The sequence below is a fragment of the Balaenoptera physalus genome (assembly GCF_965194825.1).
Source record: "Balaenoptera physalus genome assembly, chromosome: 4".
Classification (NCBI taxonomy): domain Eukaryota; kingdom Metazoa; phylum Chordata; class Mammalia; order Artiodactyla; family Balaenopteridae; genus Balaenoptera; species Balaenoptera physalus.
Genome location: NC_138891.1, coordinates 49,901,792 through 49,926,194, shown reverse-complemented (window position 1 = coordinate 49,926,194; position 24,403 = coordinate 49,901,792). Strand labels below are relative to the sequence as shown.

Genomic DNA, 24,403 nt, shown 5'->3' with positions numbered 1-24,403 from the left:
CCCTCCCTCAGTGTGTCTTTAACCCAGGGCAGGTGACCTGGACCCAGACGGGGAGACCAAGGAGCCTCCATAGCATCGGCGTTCACTGCCCGCCCAATCAGGTCTCAGGGACCGAGGGAGTAATGGCGAAGGTCGCCACAGCCGGCTGGTTCCGGCGCTCGGGGTCGCTCGGTGGATCCGCTCCCGGCGCAGATCGTTGGCGGCCTGGGGCGGCTGGCGCACGCGCGCGGTCGTCATGACAACGCCGCTGCCACGGCCGGAGGGAGGCAGAGAGCATGCAGCGCAGCCCGCAGCAGGCCGGGCCTGAGTCCCGGACCCCACCTTCCGCCCCATCTACGACCCCTACTCCGGCGTGGGCTGCGGCCGACTGTAGCGGTAAGAAATAGGGGGTCCTTTGGCGCCAGCCTGGCCCGGACGAAACGCGCGAGGGCCGTCGGGGGCCAGGCCGATTCCTCCGAGCAGACTTCGGGCCAGAGGTGGTCCGGCGGGAGGGTGCCTCTGGGAACCCCAGCTGTGGCCGGAACTTCGGGGCGCCCCCAAACGCAGGCGGGAGCGGAGCCCCAAGTTCCCGCAGCGGGTGCGCAGTTCGCGCGGTGGGTTGTCCTGAAGTAGTAAAGTGTGTGTCGCTTTGCTCTTACGGTCTCTGAGAAGGTTGTCTGGATATACTTCTTGGGCCCCTTTTTGTGCAGTCTCCAGAGAGCAGGGCCCAGGTGGGCGAGAGGGTCTGGAAACCGCTCTTTGCACCTCTACGCCAGCTCGGTTTTAAGTATTTCTGCACCCACGAATTATCCGGTAGCAAGTTAAGTATAGTGTGAACGCCCTCTCCCTCCACCATTTCCATTTTGGACACTTGTGTTGTAGATATGAAATTGTGCCAGAAGCCTTCGTATTCCTCAAAGCACCGTGAGATGAGCATTGATATACTCTGCTTTTAGCATAAGAGGAAATTTAAGATCGAAGAATTTAAGTAACTTGTTCAGCCCACACAGACGTTCTGGGTAGGCACCGAAGTCTGACACCCTCAACTCTTGGATTTCCCAGTACTTGGCTGTTCCAGTATAGGAGGACATTGGGAACCACCTCCAAAATGAGCCCTTAACTAGAATTTTTTAAGCAGGCTGTTAAGTAAAAATTATTTGGAATTCAAGACTCAGGTGTGGATTAAAAATGAAATCTAGGTTAGAGTCTTGACATTTTCTTGTGTAATTGGTTATTCCTAGGTTTTGCTTTACAGTTTGCAGACTGGTTTATTATTTTCTCCTAATATGAATACACTATAGGAAATAAATTATTGGTGCCATAGAATCCTGACATACAATACTTAGGTGAATTGTAAATAAAAGAGAGAGTAGCAGAAAGATATAGCTGAAGCTTTAAAATAATTTACATCCATGGCCAGGTAATTAAATACAAATATTCTTGTAAATTTCTTTAGCTATATTTAGCTTGTAATCTAAGATTCCTTCATGTCTTCACAAAAACATGACTTGTAAGTCTGACATCTGTCTGCATGTCCTGGATACGGTTGTGCCAGCTGAGGGCAGGCAGAATGAACGTCAGAGAAATTCTCAGGGCAATCCTCTCTTCTCTTTAATGACATACTTAAGATCGTTTAAAAATCAAAATGGAGTAACTGTGGTACAGGCATGCAAAATGGAGCCAAGTGGCCACTGTGGATATGATTTCAGATGCATTCCTTCATCACTGAGAACTTGGATTTTCTCTGAACTGTATCAGACTCAAGGACACTACCAGCTGTTTTCAAAACAGAATCTGCTAGCAGCTGCTAGTTGCAACCTTGTAGTTTCAAATTAGCCCCCACCTTTGCAATTTTGTAATCGTTTCAGACTCTTAACCAATCCTTGCTTACCAAGCACCCTTACTTCTTGCCAGCTCCAATCCTAATTCTTGACAAACAATTTATGTAACTTTGTGGGGTTTTTGCCTTTATAAGCCTCCACCATTTTGTAGTCTGGTGGAACACAGTTCAAGTGCTTCTTGGATCTGTGTCTCCTGGGTTGCAGTCCTAACAAACCCCAAATAAACACGTCTTTATTTCATTCAGGTCTCTACTTCTGAAATTTTGTTTAACATTTTTAATACCGAGGAAAGTAGTAGCCAGAAGAGAGGAAAGAAACCCAGTGGGAGCCCAGCTCCAGGAAGTAAATCCGTTTGAGATCTACTTGCTTTGTTTTCTGTTGAGGACGCTAAACTAGCATTTTTTGGATTGCATTCCATGTTAACCATGGTCACGTAAGTCCTAAGTCTGGGAGCACTTTTAACCTCCCTCCCCGCCAGGCTCAACAATCGGAGGAATCTTTGAGCACCTGAGAGTTTTAAATGTCCTGAGAAGTGTTGTAGATAGGAATCTGTTTAGCATTGTTCAATTCATCATTTCCCAAACTTATTTGACAGTAAAACCTATTCTATTTAGAGCATCTTTGATCATCTTGTAGATTAGTATTCCACAGAACACAATTTTGGAAATATTGTGCTAAAGTATTATTTAAATACATGAATATTTCCTAAAGTAAGTGAAAGATTTCTTAAAAAAATTTTTTTTTAATTGAAGTATAGTTGATTTACAATGTTGTGTTAGTTTCAGGTGTATAGCACAGTGATTCAGTTATACATACATATATATAGGTATATTCTTTTTCAGATTCTCTTCCATTACAGGCTATTACAAGATACTGAATATAGTTCCCTGTGCTATATAGTAGGTCCTTGTTGTTTATCTATTTTATATCTGGTAAGTGAAAGATTTCTTATGTACATCCATTCACAAGACAGAAATTATGCTGACATTAAACATTTTCAGAGAATATCTAATGATATGGGAAAGCTGCTCACAATGTTAACTGAAGAAAAAAAGGATATAGAAAAAGAAAAATAATAGGGAGGAAATACCCCCAGACCTCAGTTGTGGTGGTTCTTTGGTAGCGGGATTGCTGATGAATGTTTCTTTTCTTTTCTTTTTTTTTTCCTTTATTTTCTTTTTGATATTGAAATTTCCAAGTTATCTGAAATAAGTGTGGGTTAACTTTATTTATTTGGGCTGCACTGCAGTGCAGTGAAAGCACAGAGTCCTAACTACTGGACCACCAGGGAAGTCCCCTACATTTATTTTTTAAAAGTTTATTTTAAAAAACTATAAGAAAAGTTTATCTGCTTTCACTTGTGTAATATGATGTTCCTCATCTTAAATCTTGTTTTGCACATTTGTTTAGCAAACTCTTTAGTTCATGTAGTGCAGAAATCCACTCAGCAAATAAGATCTTTGGGATGTAGAGACTTAGAGAAGCTGGATCCTAAAGACCTCAGGCTGATTGAGCAGTGAGATCTCTGAGCATGGACTCTTAAAGAGACATACCCAAAAGGTAGGACAGAAAATACAGACAGTGGTGTGTGCTTCTAAGAAAAGTGTCAGCATACCTTCTACCCAAGAAGGCCTGGGCCTCAAAAAGGATGCTTTTAAAGTAATAACAAAGGGGAGGGGGGAGGGATAAATTGGAAGACTGGGATTGATATATACACATTACTGTATATAAAATGGATAACTAATAAGGACCTACTGTATAGCACAGGGAACTCTACTCATACTCTGTAATGACCTATATGGGAGAAGAATCTTAAAAAGAGTGGATATATGTATATGTATAACTGATTCACTTTGCTGTACACCTGAAACCAACACAACATTGTAAATCAACTATACTCCAGTAAAAATTTTTTAAAAAATAATATCAAAAATAATAAGACCATTAAGGAAAACTGCAGGTATAACAGAGGAACAAGTTCTTAACTCCTGTTTTGTTTCTGTCTTCCTTATTAAGGACTGGACAGGGAAAATCACCTTTAGAAAGAGGAAATGGAAGCCCAGGGTAGGTGAAGCGCTTCTGTGAGCTAGGCCTCAACTTGGTGTTAGGAAGAACAGACAGAGCTGTATTCAAATGCCATCAACGTGCATGGTATAGAGGGTCTCCAAGAAGCCTATTGGACTTGGTGATTTTTCAGATCCCTTTTGAGTTTAGACTCTATGATAAAATTTTCTTTGTTTGAAGCCATGATAAGCAACCTTGAGTCACCCTAACCCATTATAGCAGAGTAGGAGGAGACTTTGGAGTCAGTATGATTCTCTACTCTGCCCTTATTAGCTGTATGATTTTAGGCACAATACGTAATTTCTCTGGACATCATTTTCCTCAGCTGCCAGGCCTGTTACATAACAGAGGTTAGTTCTCCCTTTGTGTCACTTCCAAGTTAGTGTCTGCTCACTCTTCAGTGGGTACTTCTATGGCCCTAGTTCTCCAAACAGCATTTTTCTTCTCTCCCATTCCTTCTTATTTTTCTTCCCTTTCTGTATTCTTAACGTCATCTCCTTTTCTTCACCCTGCCCTCAACGCTATACGCACACATTTGTATCTTTGAAAGAAGTCTAATTTTTTTCTGGCGGGGGGGAAGCTCCTGGGATAATGTATATGCGATGAAGGGTAATGCATTTATTTTTCAAAAGCTGCAGAACCTATTGGCGGTCTACAGGAATATTATTATGAGCTATGTATGGAAAAGTCCCAGGAAATTAAACCTTTTATATTGCATATACTCCAAGAAGTGGACGAAGAAATTGAAAAGGGGTAAGGAAGACAAATACTTGATTACATCAGCAACATTCACTGATATTCATCTATGTGAAAATCCTGGAACACAGTGATTTGAAAGCCATTTGCAAATGCTTGATAAAGTGGACATACTTTTTGATTCAGCATAGATGATCGACATGGTTAGGTCTTGGAGGTAGTGGAGTTTACTGAAAAAGGACTAGACCAGCATTCTCCAAGTCTGGGTTCCAGATTTGTCCTTAACTCCTGTGAGCTGGGTTTATTTATGCTTTGCAAATCATTGAAGTCTTCAATGTCATTATCTGTCAAGTGGGAATACTTTGGTTTTCTTGTGGTTGAGAAATTAAACTATGCATATGTTAAAGTGCTTTGCAAAAGCTGTAGAATATTCAGTAGTTTTAAGTTACTTGATATAAATCTGTATTGTGGTACATACTTGGTTCCAGTAAATGCTATCCATGATGTTACTAAACATGAAGGAAAAATACTTTTATTTCTTTACTGGATTTCTTTTTTATATTTTAACAGATTGGTAGGAATCACATTAAATGTTGCTGGTAACTGTCACTTAATGCCAGTAGAAAGAGTAACAGGTGAAGATTTTTGGATTCTTTGCAGAATTTTAAAGAATAATCCATATATTAATGGTATGTCTCCTTAAGAATCATTCCTTCCTGCTTTCATTTTCCTGATTTTAAGTGTTCATTAGAAGGAATATCAGCTTCTATTCATCTGTGTTCTTCAGGTTTGGATGTTAGATATAACCTCATAAGTGATGTTGGCGCATCCTATGCTGCAAAACTGCTTCAGGTATTATTTTACTACAAAATGTTCTTCGTTCATTTTTTTTTTCTCCCAGGACCCAGTTAAGAACCAGCCCTTTCTTTGGAACGTGCAGGGTTTCAGCACGCCTAGCCTGCTAAGCTAACCCTTTGTTGCAGACTTCACTTTGGAGATACCCAAGCTGAAATGCTGTTTTATGGTTGCATTTTATTTAAGAAAGACAGTGTGGTCCACCAATCAGAATAGGTGTCGTTAAAGAAAAGGCTTTGTTTCAACCTCAGAAGATTGACACATACGTATGTATGTCTGTATTTTCAGTTAAAATAAAATGTTTAAAGCAGCATATATCATTTTTTATTCTTCCCTTAAATTAGCTTTTTAATTTCCTATTTGTTCCATTCTCATCTGCTACAAGTGCTTCTTCTAATGAGCTTAAAATGATCTTAAAATTCTCATGTCCATGAAATGGCACACAATGTAAGGACAGAGTGAAGATTAAAAAAAAAAAAATAACGAAGTAACCAAGTTATTTTCATCAACCACAAATAAAAATGCTGCAAAAGCATCGTCATCAAAATATTCTTAGTTCTGTTTACAGTGAAATCACCTAGTCTAATCACACACACACAAAACACTAGTTTTGCAAAATGTCAAGTGTCCTGACTCTGTGCCATATTTATAACACTTGAAATACACTAAAAACCCATTTGTGTATTTGGTCTCAGTAGAGCTGGTACCTAGAGCCTCCTGAGTCATCTTTTGCAAACTTATACACTATGGTTAAGTATATAAAGCACATCCATACTTTGAATCATTGATCAAAAATGAATAATAGTTCTTTTCTTTATATTGCCATTATATTTGTTTAAATGATCATGTTGATTTTTTTCCTTAATGGTCCTTTCTTTTGCTGGACCTTGAAATTTCCTGGTTATAAAGAATTTTTTTGGAGGTAAACACTTTTACTTAAAAAGCAGCTCTTACATATTATTGATTTCTAATAATACACGTGTAATAGCTTCTTTTCTCTCCTTATTTTAGAAGCAACATAATCTCATTTACTTAAACCTTATGTTTAACGACATTGGGCCTGAAGGTGGAGAACTGATTGCTAAAGCACTACATGTAAGCATTCGTATACCTCAAACTAACATTTTATTTGGGAATTTTAACTTCTTTAGTTTTAGCTTGGAACCAACAGAAACAAATGTTAATGTCAACTTATCTTAATATTGTGCGAATGTATATTTTTTATTTCACTTCAGTTTATTAAAATCTGGACATTACATGAGCACTTTTGAACTCATTTTTAAAAATAAACAGCTTTATGGATAAACCATAATGGAAAATATAAAGAAAGAATGTATATATGTGTATAACTGAGTCACTTTGCTGTACAGCAGAAATTAGCACAACATTGTAAATCAACTATACTTCAGTTAAAAAAATAGAGAATAAAAAAATAAAGAGCTTTATTAAGATATAATTCACATATACAAAATTTACCCTTTGTAAGTGTTCAATTCAGTGGTTTTTTAGTAAATTGAATACAGTGGACCCTTGAACAGCACAGGTTTGAACTGTATGGGTCCACTCATATGTAGATTTCTTTCACTAAATACATGCTGCAGTACTACACAAGCCACGGTCGGTTGAACCTGAGGATGCAGGACCTCGGATACAGAGGGCCAAATGTAAAGTTAAACTCATTTTCAACTGCACAGAGGGTCATCGACCCTAACCCCTGTGTTGTTCAACAGTCAGTTATATTCACAGTTATGTGACCATCACCACTATCACTGTTTTTAGAACATTTTTCCCCCAAAAAGAAGCCCTGTACCCGTTAGTAATCCCTCTCTGTGCTTCTCTCTCTCACTCTCCAGCACCTGGCAGTCACATCTACTTTCTACCTGTAGATTGCCTATTCTGGCCATTTATAAATGGAATCGTACAGTATGTGGCCTTTAGTGACTGGCTTAATGCTTTCAAATTTTATCCGTGTTGTAACATGCTTCATTTCTTTTTATTGCCAAGTAATATTCCATTGTTTGGAAATATCACATTTTGTTCATCCATTAGTTAATGGACATTTGGGTTTCCACTTTTTGTCTATAACGTATAATGCTGCTATGAATATTTGCACACATTTTTCTGTGCATGTATGTTTTCAGTTTTCTAGGGTACATACGTAGGAGTGAAATTGCTGGTTCATTTGGAAACTCTGTTTAACATTTTGAGTGACTGCCAAACTGTTTTCCAAAGTGGCTGTCCCTTTTTACAATTCCACCAACAATGTATGGGTGTCCTGATTTCTCCATATCCTCACCAGTATTTGTTATTGTCTTTTTGATTTGAGCTATCCTAGTGGGTATGAAGAGGTTTTGTGGTTTTGATGTGCATTTCCCTAATGAATAAAGATGTTGAATATCTTTTAATATGCTAATTAGTCATTTGTATATCTTCTTTGGAGAACTATCTGTTCAAATCTTTTGCCCTTTCTGGAGTCCCTTATTAGATACATGATTTGCAAATATTTTCGCACATTCTGTAGGTTGCCTTTAACTTCCTTAGTGGTGTCTTTTGAAGCACAAAATTTTTTAATTTTGATGAAGTTCATTTTATCTATTTTTTCTTTTGTTGTTTGGGCTTTTGGTGATGTATCTAAGAAGGCTATAACTTCATGACTTTGCCTAATCCAAAGTCATGAAGATTTACACTTACATTTTCTTCTAACAGCTTTTTGTTTTGGCTCTTTCATGTAGCTCTCTGACACATTTTGAGTTAATTTTTATATATGAGGTGAAGTAGGAGTCTAATTTCATTCTTTTTCATGTGGATATCCATTTGACCCAACACCTTTTGTTAAGACTGTTCTTTCCCCATTAATTTTGACATCCTTGTTGAAAGTCAGTTGATTATAAATGTGAGGGTTTATTTCTGTACTCTCCATTCTATTCTTTTAATCTATATGTCTATCCTTAGGCCAGTCTCACAATATCTCGACTACTGTAGTTTTGTAGTAAGTTTTAAAGTCAAGAAGTGAGTCCTCTTTGTTCTTTTTTCAAGATTGTGTTGGTTCTTCTGGGTCCCTTGCATTTCCACATGAATTTTAAGATCAGTTTATCAATTTCTGCAAAAAATGCAACTGGGATTTTGAGAGGGATTGCTTTAAATATTTAGATCAATTTGGGGAATAGTGCTCTCTTAAGTCTTCTGATCCAGGAACATGGGATGTGTTTCCATTTACTTAGGTTGTTTTTATTTTATTTTTTTAAATATTTATTTATTTTTGGTCACACTGCACTGCATGTGGGATCTTAGTTCCCCGACCAGGGATTGAACCCATGCTTCTTGCAGTGGAAGCTCGGAGTCTTAACCACTGGACTGCCAGGGAAGTCCCTGTTTAGGTTGTTTTTAATTTCTTTCAAACATGCTTTGATGCTTTGTAGTTTTCAATGTGCAAGTCTTGCCCTTTTGTTAAATTTATTCCTAATGTTTTATTCTTTTTGATGTTATTATAAATGGAATTTTAATTTCATTTTTGAATTGTTCATTGCTAGTGTATGGAAATACAGTTGATTTCTATATATTGATCTTGTGTCCTGCAGACTTGCTGAACTCATTTATTAGTTCTTTTTTTTTTTTTTTTGGCCGGCTTGTGGGCTTTTAGTTCCCTGACCAGGGATTGAACCTGGGCCCTCAGCAGTGAGAACACGGAGCCCTAACCACTGGACCGCCAGGGAATTCCCCATTTATTAGTTCTAACAGCTTTTGTTTTGTTTTGGTTTGGGTTTTTTTGGTGGATTCCTTAGAATTTTCCACATATAAGATCATGTCGTATGCAAACAAGAGTTTTACTTCATTTCCAACCTGGATGCCCTTTTTGTTTCTTTTTCTTGCCTAATTGTCCTATCTAGACCCTCCAGTACAATGTCAAATAGAAGTGGTGAGAGTAGACATCCTTGCCTTCTTCCCACTCTTAGAGGGGTTTGACTTAATTTTAAAGATAATTATTTGCACTTACATGTCCAAATATTTATTCACTAGGACAATGAAATGTCTGTAATTTTGTGAAAGATTTATCAAAAGAAATGAAATAAGAGAAGGAATTAAACTTCGCAAATGTCTGAGAAATTGTATCACTTTCAAAATGATACGGGGGAATGTGAAGTGATTGCTTAATGGGTACAGGGTCTCCTTTAGGGGTGATAAAAATGGTTTGGAATTAGCTAGAGGTGATGGCTGCACAACACTGAGAATGTAGTAAAATCCAGTGAATTGTACATTTTCTTGCTTATTTTTTTTCCTGCACCGTGCGGCTTGCGGGATCTTAGCTCCCCAACCAGGGATTGATCCCAGGCCCTTGGCAGCGAGAGCATGGAGTCCTAACCACTGGACCGCCAGGGAAGTCCCAAATTGTACATTTTAAAATAGTTAATTTTGTGTTATGTGAATTTCATCTCAATTTTAAAAGGTGGTGTAATTTTCTTAGAAGATATATTTATAGATTTTCTAATGAAAGGAAAGTTATTAAAATCTGCTTCATTTACTGGTCATTATTTTGGTATCTATTTCCTGGGCATTATTTCTACTAAACTATTAAACTAGATTTTTATCTGTTATGGGAAATTGAATGTTACCTTTAAGGAATATATCTTGTTCTATCTCCATGAAAAACTGATGAGTCTGCAAATAGTAATATAGTCTCCTAACTCATGTAATCTAAAGAGAATTCTGTGGGTTAAAATTTTAACCAAGTTTTGCCTCTTTTCCTTTTCAGAAGAATACAACTCTGAAGCACCTAAGAATGACTGGAAACAAGATTGAAAATAAGGGTGGAATGTTTTTTGCTGCAATGCTACAAGTTAATTCATCCTTAGAGAAATTAGATGTGGGTGACTGTGATCTGGTGAGTTAAATTGGGTATGAGATGGTCACTCAGATATTGGATCATTCTCCCTGGAAACTAGCATAGAGGAGTGTCAGAGACCAGCTAAATGACAGTTTATGAATGATTAAGCTTGTCTCTAAGGTCTAATATCAGAGAAAATATTTTTTTAAAATAAGCATCAGATTATAATAAATAATACTATGGAAGAATATCCAGTGTAATAAAAATATTCCTAAACTTCCATCTGTTACCCTTCTTAACTTGTATGGGATTTTCTAAAGAAGAAGATTAAGTTCCTTTTAATTAAACAAATACTACTTCATTCATATAATATAAATTTTTTACTTATGGAAACATTTTGCAGTGAGTAGTTATGTTATAGCATAAAACCTAAGGTTATGCTAAGAGCTGCTCTGAGCCTTCATCTGGACTGATAATGAGAAGTCTGTCTGTTTCGCTGTCTTCAAATTCTAGGCTTCATTTTCTCAAACATGCCTTCAAACCTTCAGGCCTACTGTTAGGAACCTATTGTTAATAGGTTAATGCAAAATTCCTGGGACAGGCAAACAGTAAGATGGGCCAAGGAGGCTCTTAGGGGTAATAGGCTCTAAAGCTTAAGAAGGGGGTAGATGCAGCCAGTATGGTCTTGGGAAAGCATTAATTCAATATACAGTTGACTCTTGATAACACGGGTTGAACTGCTGGGGTCCAGTTATATGCAGATTTTTTTCAATAGTAAATACTACAGTTGCTACAGGATTCAAGGTTGTTTGAATCCATGGATACCAAGGTACACAGTTGATCCTTGACCCTTTAAGGGTCAACTGTGTATTGTCTACACATACCAGTCACAATTCTAGATTCTAAGGATATAAGAGTGCATCAGATATGGTCTCTGCCCTTATAAAGGTTATATTTTAGTTAGGAAAACATCAGTAAATTAGATAAAAGTGCTACAAAGTTGGCAAAGTACTCTGATAATGGGCAGAAGGTAATAGGCATGATAGGATGGTTACCCGAACACCTGAGGAGGTCATACTTAGGAGTTGTGAAGGATGAGAAAGAGCTCCCTTGAAGAGGGTCCATGGCAGAACATTCCAGGCAGGGGGTCCAGAACACACAGACTCTAAGATAGTGCTTCCCCAGGTGTGGTATGGGTAGCATACTGACTGACATAATTTGAGGTAATTTTAATACGTATTTGTTTTTACAAATGCTTTCTATTTATTTCAAGGGATTGTGGCTTTCCATTTATGGTAATGACACAGTTTTAAAATAAATATAAAGGAAAAAGTGAGTTGATTTAATGGAAAAGTATTAGGTAAATAGTAAAACTGATACTCAGATATGGCAAAAATCATGAGGGGAGTACATGAATGATGAAATACTGAGTCTGAGAACTACAAAGCCAGAGTAGCTACACAAAGGGAGTTAAATGCAAATTATGGAAAGGCTTTAAGTTGAGGGGTGACATGATATGATTGGTGCTTGTAAAAGATCACTCTTGTTTCTCTGTGGGGAATTAGAGGGTGGTGAGAGGAAGCTCACTGACCACTTAGGCAGTTTCTGCAGTAATTCAGGTGGGTCATGAGGACTGGCGTTGGGGTGGTAGCTACAGAGATGGACAAATTTGAAACATCTTTTGGAGGCAGAATCTGTAAGACTTGCTGATCAACTGATAGAGTAAGAGGACTGGTGAAGTGGAAGAAAGCCCAGGTTTTCTGGCATAACAACTAGATGTGTGTGCATCACAGAGATGGCAGAGGACTAGGCCCTTCCAATAAGGTAGAGGGAGGCCTGTGGGAGCAGTGAAAAATGTAATTAGTAACCCTTTCCTGCCACAAACACACACTTAAAGTACTAGTATGAATGTAAAAGAAAGCTTGCATTAAGGATATACACTATATGTAGTATAGAGCCCTAGGTGGGATCCACTTGTGTGTCTGTATTTCTGTGCATCATGTAGAACCTTGAGGGCTTAGGAGCAAACCTAGAGGTAAACACCGGAGGAAATGGATACTGAAACCTTAAGAAACTCCCCATGTATGTTATAGATTTTAGGGCAGAGAGAAAATAACACAGTAACAATTCATTTCTGAATTTGATCAACCTACCATTGAAGGATCAACCTACAATTTTGATTTGTCAGAATCCAGATTACTGATCTTGAAATATTAGGGAGGTTAATTTATATACTTTGTCAGTTTCCTTAATGAACTTACCTGTTTTTAGGGAATGCAGAGTGTGATAGCATTCGCTACAGTCCTAACTCAAAACCAAACAATTAAGGGATTAAACCTAAACCGACCTATACTGTATGGTGAACAGGTATGTATTCAAAGTGAGCAGTTAATAAGGCTACATGTGAATAAAACGAAGGTACTACTTACTGAAGGTTATGTCAAGATTCATGAATGCATTGTATTTTTAGAACTGTAAACTACTGTTTACAAAGAAAAACTTGAAAGGAAAATTTTAAATTCTCGGTAAGAGTTTTATAAATATGGTTTTAGATGTTGCTTATTTAAACAGTAAACATGTCGTCTATTTTTCTTATAAACTCATTCTCAGTGAGTAAACCTGTGAGGGGCAGAGGACTTTAAGATGAAAGCATAAATGATTAAAGTTTTAAAGGCTGGAGGATTATAAGAGCCCAGTGTGAACTGTTTTGTGATTTGTTTGTTCTTGTTACACTGATGTGATGAACCATTTACATTTTTGAAATCCTGAGCAATAACGGCAAATTGCATATGAATAGCAGTCTGGGAGGTCTGGACTTGGTGCTTCAGGTAAGCTGCATGCTAGAGACAGAAAGATGGTAAAAACATGGTTCCAACTCTCAAGGCTTCTCCTTGCCCCTTAACATTCTTTTAGGTGGCTCTCCTCTCTTATCAGCAAAATGCTAGGGAATAAGAACTCGTTTTACTATTGGTCTAAACAAAAACAGAATATCTACTAAAAGAAAAAGTTCAAGGACTTTGGTCTTTAAATCAGCTACTTCACTGTTCCCCATTAGTATGAGTAATTGAGAATTAACCATATTTTAAAAATATTTTTCATATTTGTAAGTATATTTTGCATTCGTTGTCTACATAGATCTCTCCCTTTGAATTATCTCTGTACTTTCCTGTATGAAAAATTTTGGAATTTTACATCATGTTAATTGCTTCATGTTTACAAATTTAACCTCAAAAAGACAACCAGAATCCACAAATAGAAGAACCTGCTTTAAAGACCAGCAAAATACCTGGCTCAAAGTAAGCATCCAGTAAATTGCTTCATTTCTGATTCTTCACTCAGTAAATATTGGAATGCAACCCAAAACAAGAAACAATGCTGGTGCCAGGGATAGTGTCAAAGCACACAGCCCTCGTTTTCAAAGAGCTTTTTTTCAGTCCACACGGAGGGAGATCCACAAGTCTGGAGGGTGATATGCTCAGGGTGCCTTGGGAGCAGGAGAAAAGACAGAGAAATCAATGCAGGGGGATGAGAGGTGGCAGGGGAGCTTCTCAGATTGAGGACATGTTAAGAGATTTGAAGGCTGAATCAAAGTTTTCCGGATTAAAGCCCTGCGGAAGTATGTTAAACTATATGAAATTGCATTCGAAGCACAATTCCTCTTTTAAATGTTGAGTGGTGTCATTACTCCTAAATCCATCTGAGAATAGTTATTGAAATTGAAAGCCCGCGCGCAGCAACGAAGACCCAACACAGCCAAAACATAAATAAATTAAAAAAAAAAAAAAAAAAAAAGCCCAGGGCTCTCAGGCCCTGGACCTTGCTCTTAGCCTGGTGCTTCTGGGCAGTCAGCTAAACTAGCCTGCTTTCTGTTCCTCTCCCAGGCAGCCGCCCCCTTCTATCCCTGACAGTACTAGTCTCTTAAATGGTTGTGGAGTAGAATCCTCTTGTGCTTCCTCACACTTGCTGTTCCCAAATACAAGCCAGCAAACCTGTTTCATTTAAGGGTTTTACTGTTCATTATCTGGGGAGCTTGGAAAAACGCTGATGCTAGGTGCCACCCTAGGCCAAACTAAGCCACAAACTCAGTGAGTGGAGCCAAAAAAAAAAAAACCCAAAAAACAAAAACCCTTTACTATTTTTGATACTAGTTCCCTTTCTTAATAAGGATGGTCCCTCTTTCAAATTTCTTGACCTAAAAATGCAGTCAAGGCATACATCATATCTGTATTGAGTATGTCCTCTGTTCCAGGCACTATGCAGACCAATACTGGACCTCCTAAGTGGTCAGTTTTCATTTAAGATTTCAGACTTCAGCTTCCCTCTGGATATGTATTTTCAGTGTCAAAGCAATAACTTAAATCAGATACCGTATTATAGAATATTGAACAATAATAAATGCTTTGTGGTTTTCTATAGAACACTTATTTTGTGCCAGGTACTTTTGTTAATTTATTTACTTCTGTGAGGGAAGTAAAATTTTACCTATTTTATATAGAAAAGGGAACTGGGACTCAGCTAGATGAAATAATTTGCCCAAAGTGATAAAGTTAGTACAAGGTAAAGCTAGCATTTGGACAGTTTTATTATAAAGCTCATGTACAATCTGCTATTGCTATGTGATTTTATTTAACTTTTATTTTTTCTCAAAGTACTTTTAGATAATTCGAGCATATATGGCTATCCATGATCAGCATTTCCAGTGACTATAAAACTTATAAAAACAGCAATAATGCATCAGGACTTCTTATCATAAAATACTTTGGCCCATTTATTTTAAGACGTGCTTTGATTCTGTTAAAAATTTAAAGTACTTGGTGTTCAGATCCTCACTGAGGTTACATACCTTTTGTCTGGAAGCAGCGGAGGGAGGGAAGAAGGAAGGAAGGAAGAAAGGAAGGGAGGAAGGGAGGGAGGGAGGGAAGAAGGAAGGGAGGAAGGGAGGGAGGGAGGGAAGAAGGAAGGGAGGAAGGGAGGGAGGGAGGAAGGGAGGGAGGGAGGAAGGGAGGGAGGGAGGAAGGAAGGAAGGAAGGGAAGGAAGGAAAGGAAGGAAGGAAGTCTTCCAGTTACCAGAAAACAAGAGTAAACCATATTTATAAATTTGGGATGACTTTCCAAGGGGAACTGGATATATCACAGGGTGAGTGTATTTTAAAAATAGAATCATGATGGGCAATGTCTTTGTATTTTGGCTAAAAACTACAAAGAGTGGCGATCAAGAGCAAAGTTTAGAAACGTATGTAAGGGGCAAGAACACCTTGTCTTGAGAGGACAGCAGTAAAGGGGTTTTCATGCTCATTTTTTTTTTTTTTTTTTTTTGGCCACACCGTGCAGCTTGTGGGATCTCAGTTCCCTGACCAGGGATTGAACCTGAGCTCCAGCAATGAAAGCTCTGTAACCACTGGACCACCAGGGAACTCCCTCATGCTCAATCATGGGACCAATTATTTTGATTTTTTTTTTTCCTGCTTAGATGATTGTTGCTTTTTTAGTAATGATTTTTTTAACCAGCCTCTCTTAAAATCACTTAGTCACTGCACTTTACAAGTGCCTGCTGCCTGTTTCTAAGACAGTAAAGATATTTGTGGCAAAATGATTGTTTTAAAAAGCCATGCCAAACAAATTGCAAATAGTAGACTAATAGTCTTAACTGATAAAATCTTTTTAAAAAGCTAATTTAAATAACTTTGCATGTTTGGAATAAACATGTACTGCTTCAAAATTATATTCTAGAAAAAAGACTATCTATTTTTAGGAAGAGTCCACAGTTCATCTAGGCCACATGTTGAAAGAAAATCAGTGCCTTGTTGAACTACACATGTGTAAGCATGACATAAAAAACTGTGGTATGAAACAGTTATGTGATGCACTGTATCTGAACAGAAGCCTACGCTACCTTGATGTAAGCTGGTAAGTTGATAACTTATATATTAATTCAGGAGTTAAATCATGGGAATAATCTCTGTAAATATTCACTGTAGATAAAATTCTTTGTTAGACACTAATTCCAAAATTAGAAAATGCAACCATTGTTGTCAACTTTTTATCCTGAGCCTTAGTATTTATTCGGCTTATACCGATATAATAACTTGAGAGCAATTTAAATATGTAAACCAGAATAGAAGCAACATTTTATGGCAAATTTTTATTAACTTTTTTGGAAATTAAGTGATTAAAATAAATCTTAACTAAAATAGAAAGTACTTATTACTATATAAGTTTTCAAGCATGCTATCTCTATGAATAAAAGAATACTTCATATTTCCAAATATAACTACATATTTTTCCTTTCCCAGCAATAAAATAACTCAGGATGGAATGGTGTGTTTGGCCGATGTACTGAAAAGCAATACTACCCTGGAAGTAATAGATCTTTCTTTTAACAGAATAGAAAATGCAGGAGCAAACTATCTCAGTGACGCTCTTGCTTCACACAACAGGACTCTTAAAGCGTTAGTATGGTTTTATATTTAACCAAAATAACAGAAAAACTTAAATTTTTTAGAATACTAACCTTAAACCTCTTACCTCTTAAGATTCATGGTGAAATATGAAAACTCAGTTTCTAAACTGACATATTAAGTTACAGGAAACATTTCAATTTCTTCTATTTTTCAAAAGTAATGTCTTTTAAAAATTAGATTGATTCTAGTTATGACTGCTTAAAATTAATGAGAAAATTCTTATTATTTTATCCTGAATTCTAACAAAAATTATAATCATTCAATATGATCAAGACTCTAAAATAAGAATGAATCAAAGAAGAAAATATTACTTGGATGACTTTATCTTGAAAAATATATCTGTAATCCACCCCAAACCTTTACTGAATAATAAATAGAAAACAATAGACTGTTTATTTCCAAAATGTAGGTAGTTCTACTTAGGTACATGAAGTATCCAATTAGGAAATTAAGTTTCTTGGATTTTAGGAATTATTAGGTCAATATTTTGATTATACATTAAATGTATTTAATGCTAAGACTTAACACAATAAAATGTGTGTAATAAATGCTGTTGCTAGCTTACGCATTCTCTTTGTGGAACTGTTGGTTTCCAGGGTTATTACTTTTTGGTTTTCCATAGGTTGTCAGTGGTAAGCAACAACATAGAGGGAGAAGGACTTGTTGCACTTTCACAATCAATGAAAACAAATCCCACACTCTCTAATATCTACATTTGGGGAAACAAATTTGATGAAGCTACACGTGTGGTAAGTTTTTTTCTTCACTGAGGCTTTTTCTGGGGTTTTCCCTATAACGTCAGATGTTATATACAGATGCCTTAGACATGATTACAAAGTGTAACGAGACACTGCAGTTTTGATAAATTTTAATGTTAAGTCCTAAAAATTAGCTACTGGAAAGTTTTGTGGTTGAAATAGGAAAAGATATCAAGTACTACATATTAGTATAAATATCACTGAATTACACAGTCCCAATTTCTCCAAAGTTAAGTTTTTTTAAATTACAATTGTTGATTTATTTTAAATTTGCTGTGGCACAATCTCCAATCTGCTACCCAATAATTAAACCAAGACACAGAATTTGGAGAGATATAGTAAAAGCTGTCAAAATATTTGGTGTGTTGCTTATGTAAATACAGAGAACCCTTGATACTACTTTCAACACACACAAAAAGCATAGTAACAAATAGTTTTCATTTGGAAAGAAGAGAAAGAAAAATAAGATGTTAGGGGACTTCCCTGGTGGCACAGTGGTTAAGGGTCCACCTGCCAATGCAGGGGACACGGGTTCGAGCCCTGGTCCGGGAAGATCCCACATGCCGCGGAGTAGCTAAGCCCGTGTGCCACAGGTACTGAGCCCGTGTGCTGTAGAGCCCGTGAGCCACAACTACTGAGCCCACCGCAGCAACAAAGACCCAAGGCAGCCAAAAAAAAAATATATATATATATATAAGATGTTAGAATTCTCAAAAATTGCCAAAAGACTAACCAGAATTCTATCACTAAAAAGGCTAATAAAATGTACACTATTAAAAAAAAATCCTTGATTTCAGAAAAACATCATATCCACATTCTACACACTAGAGGCTGAGTTGGAATTACTAATGACAAGCTACAGCAGAAAGCAGCTAGACTTTTGAATCTTTTACTGTCTAATTTCTGCCTTTCTCTATAATCGCAACCTTACTGATAAACTAGTTTAACATGTTTGTACGACACTTTTATGTAGATATCAATGATCCATAAGAGATATACAAAGAAAATTCTACAATGAAGAAATAATTAGTGGCCAGCCAGGCCAGCATCTAATACTATGGGAATGGTCTCTCTAAGCCTAAATCTGTAGATTACCTTCAGGGGGTCCATGAACTCCATATAGTTGTATGCCAAAATCTGTGATTGTTTATTTTTCTGAAAAATGGATCCCTGGCTGTCATCGGATCTTCAAGGGCATATACAACAGCACTCCATCCTCATTTATGAGTCAGTCACCTTAGGACTTGAAAATTTTGACCATGAGACCTTTGGTCCACAAAATTGGTAATACATAGAATTGTTATCTCTGGGAGTCATGAAACAACAAAACATGCCTAATAACGTTAAAACGTAGAAATAAGTTTTGCAAGATTGTAATTACATTGTGTGGAATTAAATGAATAAAAACTACAATGCCTGGAAAATATTAAAATTCAGCAGTGTTATTCAGAATATTTTATTTTAAACTATAAATTATCACATCTAATTTGAATGTTGAAATTTGTTTAGGCACTGTAAAATGAATAAACTATTTTCTTAATGATACAGTTTTTCTTAAAAATCCTAGGCATATTCAGATTTAATTCACATGGGCCGTCTAAAATCAGACAATACAGATGTGGAGCCATTTGTGGTGGATGGACACGTGTACCTTGCAGAAGTCTCCAATGGCCTTAAAAGGCATTATTACTGGACACCAGGTTATGGAGAAGCTTGCAGCCCATCATCTAATGCAGGTTTTACACTTGTACCAGTAGGTCAATATCTATGAAAAACAAGCTTTAAAGTAATTTTCATATATTTGTCTTATTACTCTTCACAGAGATTATATTTTATTGTCTATTAAATTTTCTTTCATAAATTAGAACAAGTAAAAGAGACACTAAACTGTGAATAACTGTCCATTGTGAAAAACTGAGTAGTGTAATTTTTTCAAAGAAATTTAGCAAAATAGGGACTAAAATTTGAACACCTGGAGAAGGAAATCAAGGAACTAATTTCTTTTTATAAAGAAAATATACCCAAAGAGTAAAGTAGCATACAAGGAAAGGTCATTATAGGTATCCTAACTGAAAGTTGTCATGAAGTGGTAAAAAGGTTTCAGGTGGCAGATTCCAGGGACTGTCAAGGGGTTTAGAGGTTGAAAAAAGTATTTTAGGTATTTTACAAATGGGTATTGATACAATTTCACAAATCCAGGCAAATATATATAAACATACACATATACAAATACATATAAATGTATACTTTCCAAACAAGTCAGTGCTGCCAGTGAACTTTTAAAAAAGATAATTCTCTCTTTTGGAGGATGCCAATAACATTTTCATGATTTGATGGCAAACAATTACTGTTGTCTGTGGTCAATCCTGTTTTCAAATTAAAATTTCTATGAAGAGGCAATAGACACCACGATCCTTTGATTACAGACCCATGTTCACAAATTAATTCATACATACCACTTAACTGTTTAATCTGAATGATTTAATACTGCTAAAGCTGGGCAAAGTGTGAGAAAAAAAATTTTATGTGACAATTTAAAGAGGTTACTTTAAGTTCTGCAGTCTAAATGTAAAAACCATCTATCTCTAAATGTTGAGAGGAATAAAGGTGATAGCTTTACAGTTGTCAAAGTATTGGCCTTCACTTAAAGTACTGTGAATTCCTCAAATCATAGCTGTATTTATTCAAAAAATTTAACATTAAAAAAAACCCCACATCTGTTATTGTCCATTCCTTTAACAGATTAAAGAATTAAGATAAATATGCCCTACTCACTACTTAATGATTTTTAAAGTTTAACAGGTTTTTCCTTGTATTCAGCACCTCATAACACACTTCCATACTCCCTGGGGAAACTGGGGTGGTGGTGGTGAGGGGGTGGCACAGGTGGTGGTGGTGGTTATGAAATGGGAAGAACATCTGGATAAATTATGAGCCATGATTTTCACTTAATGTTCTAGAGTTACTGAGCCAGAAAAGACCTAAATGCCTTACCAAATCCATTCTCATGCTTTCAGAGAGATGAATTTGATTTTACTCTTAGTTATTAGCTTTTATCAAACTTTAGTTTCCAATGTTCTCTACATGTTTCAGATCTTTCTTTCCACTTTAAGATCTCTCCTCTGCAGACATAAAGACTAGCTGTTTTTTACAAAGTTCTTTTACATTATTACATGCTGAATATAGCTAGAAATAATTAACTGTATCTAAAAAGTTGTATGTCCGAGGAAAGGCACGTCTATAGTGTTAAAAATGCAATAGGAAATTTAAAAAAATTTTGTTTTTTGATCAAATTTGAAAAACTGCAGAATTCAATGAGTGCAAGAAAACCCAGGTATAGGAAAAAATACAAACATCTCTAACAACTGTCATTACATTTGGAAAACATTAAGCTGGTGAGGAAATGCCACTCCTAGCAATTAGAGAGCCAATAAACTCAGACTTGAGAAACACTATGACAGACTTCTGTCACAGACACTTGAACATCTGTCCAAAGAGTAAAGACAGTTTAAACTGAAGATACTAAATCAGCATTTTTTAAAGTATGGAGCATCAGAATCACCTGGGGCAAATGTTAAAAATACAGATTCTTAGAGTGAGAGCTACTGAATCAGAATTTCCGAGGATAGTCTGGGGAATCCGCATTTTTACAATCCAGGTCATCTTTAATCTCACTGAAGTTTAAAAACCAATGCTCTGGTTTTCTCATTCCTCAAATTAGTTTCTTTAATATATACTTCTTTTAAATGGAAGTATCTAAGTGAATAGCGAGATGAATTATCACAAAGCTAACCCATCTGTGTTAACCAGGACCCAGATAAAGACAGTAAATGCCATAAGCTTCCCCAGAACCACCTCCAACCATCTTCCAATAGACAACCACTATCATGATGTCTAACATCACAGAGTAGTTTTGCATGTTTTGGAATTTTATATAAATGGAATCATACAGTATATATACGCTTTGTGTCAGACCTCTTTTGTACATTATATTAGTGCACTTCATTCTTGTTGTTTAATGTAGCAGTGTCTATTCAGCTTTTATTGTTTTGAAGTATTCCATAATATGCTGGATAGTAGAGGAGTCCATAGGATTCTGAAAGAGATACTCCCAGGCTAGGACACAGCCGTATCAAAGTAAACCTTCCTAATGCAGTTTGCTTTCCCAAGCTACTCTCTGTCCCTCTGTGCTACAGAGGGGACCCACAAGTTCCTATATTCTCCCAAGGGGAGACTGACAAGGTAGCTGAGTGGGAAGCAAATAGGTAAATGGGAAGTAAGCTTATCTGGAGCCTGCAGTGGAGTGGCATGTGCTAAACCTGCAACCTGACTTACACGGGGCTGCTTGAGACATTTTTGCAGAAGTCTCAGAGCTCTCTTCTCCACATCCAAGAGAACTAAGGTGAAGCCAGGTCAGCCAAGAATTACTGGGCTCTGACCAGGCTAGGAAAAACCGGATCACATATTTTACAAGCTGTTGCCTATTGCATGAGAGGCCAGCAGGATGCCCAGAGAATAAAGAGTGAAGACAGTGTCTTCCCTGATGCCATTTTGTCATGCAAGCCTCCTCTCCTCCCCATATATGTGGACAGCATTTTAGAGAGAAGACAAAGGGTAGAAATAAGACAGCAATTTTCAAAATGTTTAAGCACTACCTTAAGATATTATAAATTCTAGCTGCTTTATATCAGATTAGGTTTTAAAGTGCCTAGGACTAAAAGTTAATTTTTTTCCAGACTTCCCACTGGGCGCGAGAGTTCTGTAGGAAAATTCCACTTCTTCTGCACATCTGAATTGTAACGAGCAAATCTGCAATCATATACATGTTATACATTTCCTTCCATTTTCCTCTTAGCAATCATCCTTTAAGATCCAGCTCGAATCCAGCCTCATATTACAGTGTTGCAGACTCTATTATGCTCATCATTCAACAAAGTTTCAAGTTTGAAGCAAAAAAGCAAGAAATAAAGTGGTTTATACCTTTTAGATATTTGATAAAATGATCTTGTTTGCTGTACGCACTCTGCTTTTCAAACTAAATGGTAGTATTCATTATGTCTTATCTACTACTCAAACCATAGCCACCTGGGTTCTACTCCCACTATTATTACTGCAGCTGCCTTTCTCAGGGGATCACGCTCCAATTACCCAACCCAATTACTCAACCCAGTGTTGTCTTTGATTTGCATCCTATCTAATTTCTCTGTACCACGTGATCAGTACAAAGCCACTTTTGTCTTCGTGAAACTTGCATCACCCTGGTTTTCTTCCTATTATCACTTTCCATCTCCTTTTCTGTCTTTTGCTCATTCTTAAAATGCATTTCCCCTAAGATTTTGTCCTCATCTTTTGTTCTTCTGTACCATCTCCCAGGGTTGCCTAAATCATTTCTATCACAATAATTATTAGCCTTATGCTGCAAGATCTGTATCTCTAGCTTTAATCTCTGCTGGGTTTCAGTCCCCATTTCCAACTACTGCTAGACATTTTCACATAGGTATCTCACCACCGATCAAATTCAGCACATACAAAATAAAGTCTTCTCTTCCATAAACCTCCCCCTTATCTTCCCTAGCAGTTAATGGCACCACCATATACTCAGTCGCTGAGGATCAGAACTTAGGATTCTAAGTTGAAACTGCCTAACTAACTACACGCAACAGAAACTGACTCAAGCCTGCTTAAGAAAAGGTGGATTTAGGGAATTTACGGGTTCACTCCCTGGCTGGGGAACTAAGATGCTGCAGGCCGCGCAGCACAGCAAAAAAAGAAAAGGAAAAAAAAAAGAAAAGGGGGCTTTACTGTAAGAATTTAATAGGCAAAAATCACTGGCATCCAGAACAAGGAAATGAAGCATAGCTGTGTGACCTCAAGAATGGGACTGCAAAGCCAGAAACCAAGCCACTTCTCTCACAGGGCCTCAGTCGCTTGGTTCTGCAAACCTACTTCATCCCCTTGCTTCGCTCTATAGATCAGCTCTCTCTGCTTCTTCACTATTTCCTTTAGACTCTGGCTTGCTTCAGTGACTCTGGACCAGATCTAAATGATCTTTTCTTTTCCATGTACACCAATACCTAGTAAGTCTCTGAATTTCATAGCTCAAATTCTTAAAAAAGTCGCTCAGTTTGGCCTAAGAATTGTTTCTCCCTGGTAAGGTGTTCCGTCAGCTGTGGTCCCAAGTATGGAATCATGTGTTACAAATGAGGCTGTCTAATCCCTGCCCTTCAGCAGTCAACTGTAGTTGAGGGTGTGAGATCCTGGATTATAAACATGTTTATCTAACCCCACTCTTTCAGCACAGGCTAAAGGTAGAGGACTATTTCAAGGTGGTATAGATACAGTGCTAGATGTGTCTTCCTATCTCTGCCACCACCTTTCAGACTTTCTGTCCATTCTCCCTACCTCAGTCAGCTGTGTACAAATTCCTCCCATTAGCCATCTCCTCTTGTTTGCCTATCCAGGGGAGTAACAGCCCTTTCTCTGTCCACTCAACTTCCACTGACTGCTCAGCATTTCCTTTCTTTCCTTCCTCCACTATAACACTTGGCATTCAGGCTTGTCTTTCGCACTTGACTGTAAACTTAAAAGAGGAGATTATCTTATTCATCTTTACAGCTGTATGTATTCTGATTTCAGTAATTTTCCAGCATTTGAAATAATGGCCAGATATTTTAATCCAAATATCTGATTCACATCCATGGTGTTTATTTCAGTATTTTCTTGAAATTAAATACCCTATTTCTGAATGATTACTGTGTTTACATGATAATTATCTAAATTCCTTAAGCAAATACACATCTCTGTTCAGTGAAGGGGGGCAGGGTTTGTAGAGGACAGACGATTAGACCATATCACTGTCTCAAGAAATGCTCCAATAAGTAAATATCGGTATTGTTCATACATAACGAGTAAAAATGTAGAATTTAC

The 24,403-nt window shown here is 37.2% G+C and overlaps 1 protein-coding gene across 9 annotated transcripts; it reads left to right on the top strand.

Moving 5' to 3' along the window:
* The first annotated feature begins 171 nt into the window (after nucleotides 1–171).
* Nucleotides 172–24,225, top strand: LRRC34 (leucine rich repeat containing 34). Of its 9 annotated transcripts, none has more exons than XM_082459010.1 (12): nucleotides 172–375; nucleotides 4,523–4,637; nucleotides 5,151–5,269; nucleotides 5,344–5,432; nucleotides 6,447–6,530; nucleotides 10,186–10,314; nucleotides 12,529–12,624; nucleotides 16,010–16,164; nucleotides 16,551–16,706; nucleotides 17,341–17,467; nucleotides 19,044–19,229; nucleotides 22,332–24,225. In XM_082459010.1, the coding sequence occupies exons 1-12, from the start codon at nucleotides 276–278 to the stop codon at nucleotides 22,422–22,424; spliced, it is 1,449 nt and encodes a 482-aa protein (XP_082315136.1). In that variant the 5' UTR covers nucleotides 172–275; the 3' UTR covers nucleotides 22,425–24,225. The 9 variants fall into 9 exon arrangements, with proteins under 9 accessions (XP_082315136.1, XP_082315137.1, XP_082315135.1 ...); XM_082459011.1 differs by having other exon boundaries at nucleotides 4,517–4,637; nucleotides 5,368–5,432; XM_082459009.1 differs by having other exon boundaries at nucleotides 4,517–4,637.
* Nucleotides 24,226–24,403: the final 178 nt, after the last annotated feature.

Bases quoted from the DNA above. Each gene is read 5' to 3' on its own strand.
- LRRC34 (XM_082459009.1), top strand. From the start codon at position 276: ATGCAGCGCAGCCCGCAGCAGGCCGGGCCTGAGTCCCGGACCCCACCT. The intron at 5,433-6,446 runs GTATTATTTTAC...TCCTTATTTTAG, and splicing joins ATGCTGCAAAACTGCTTCAG to AAGCAACATAATCTCATTTA. The intron at 12,625-16,009 runs GTATGTATTCAA...ATCTATTTTTAG, and splicing joins CTATACTGTATGGTGAACAG to GAAGAGTCCACAGTTCATCT.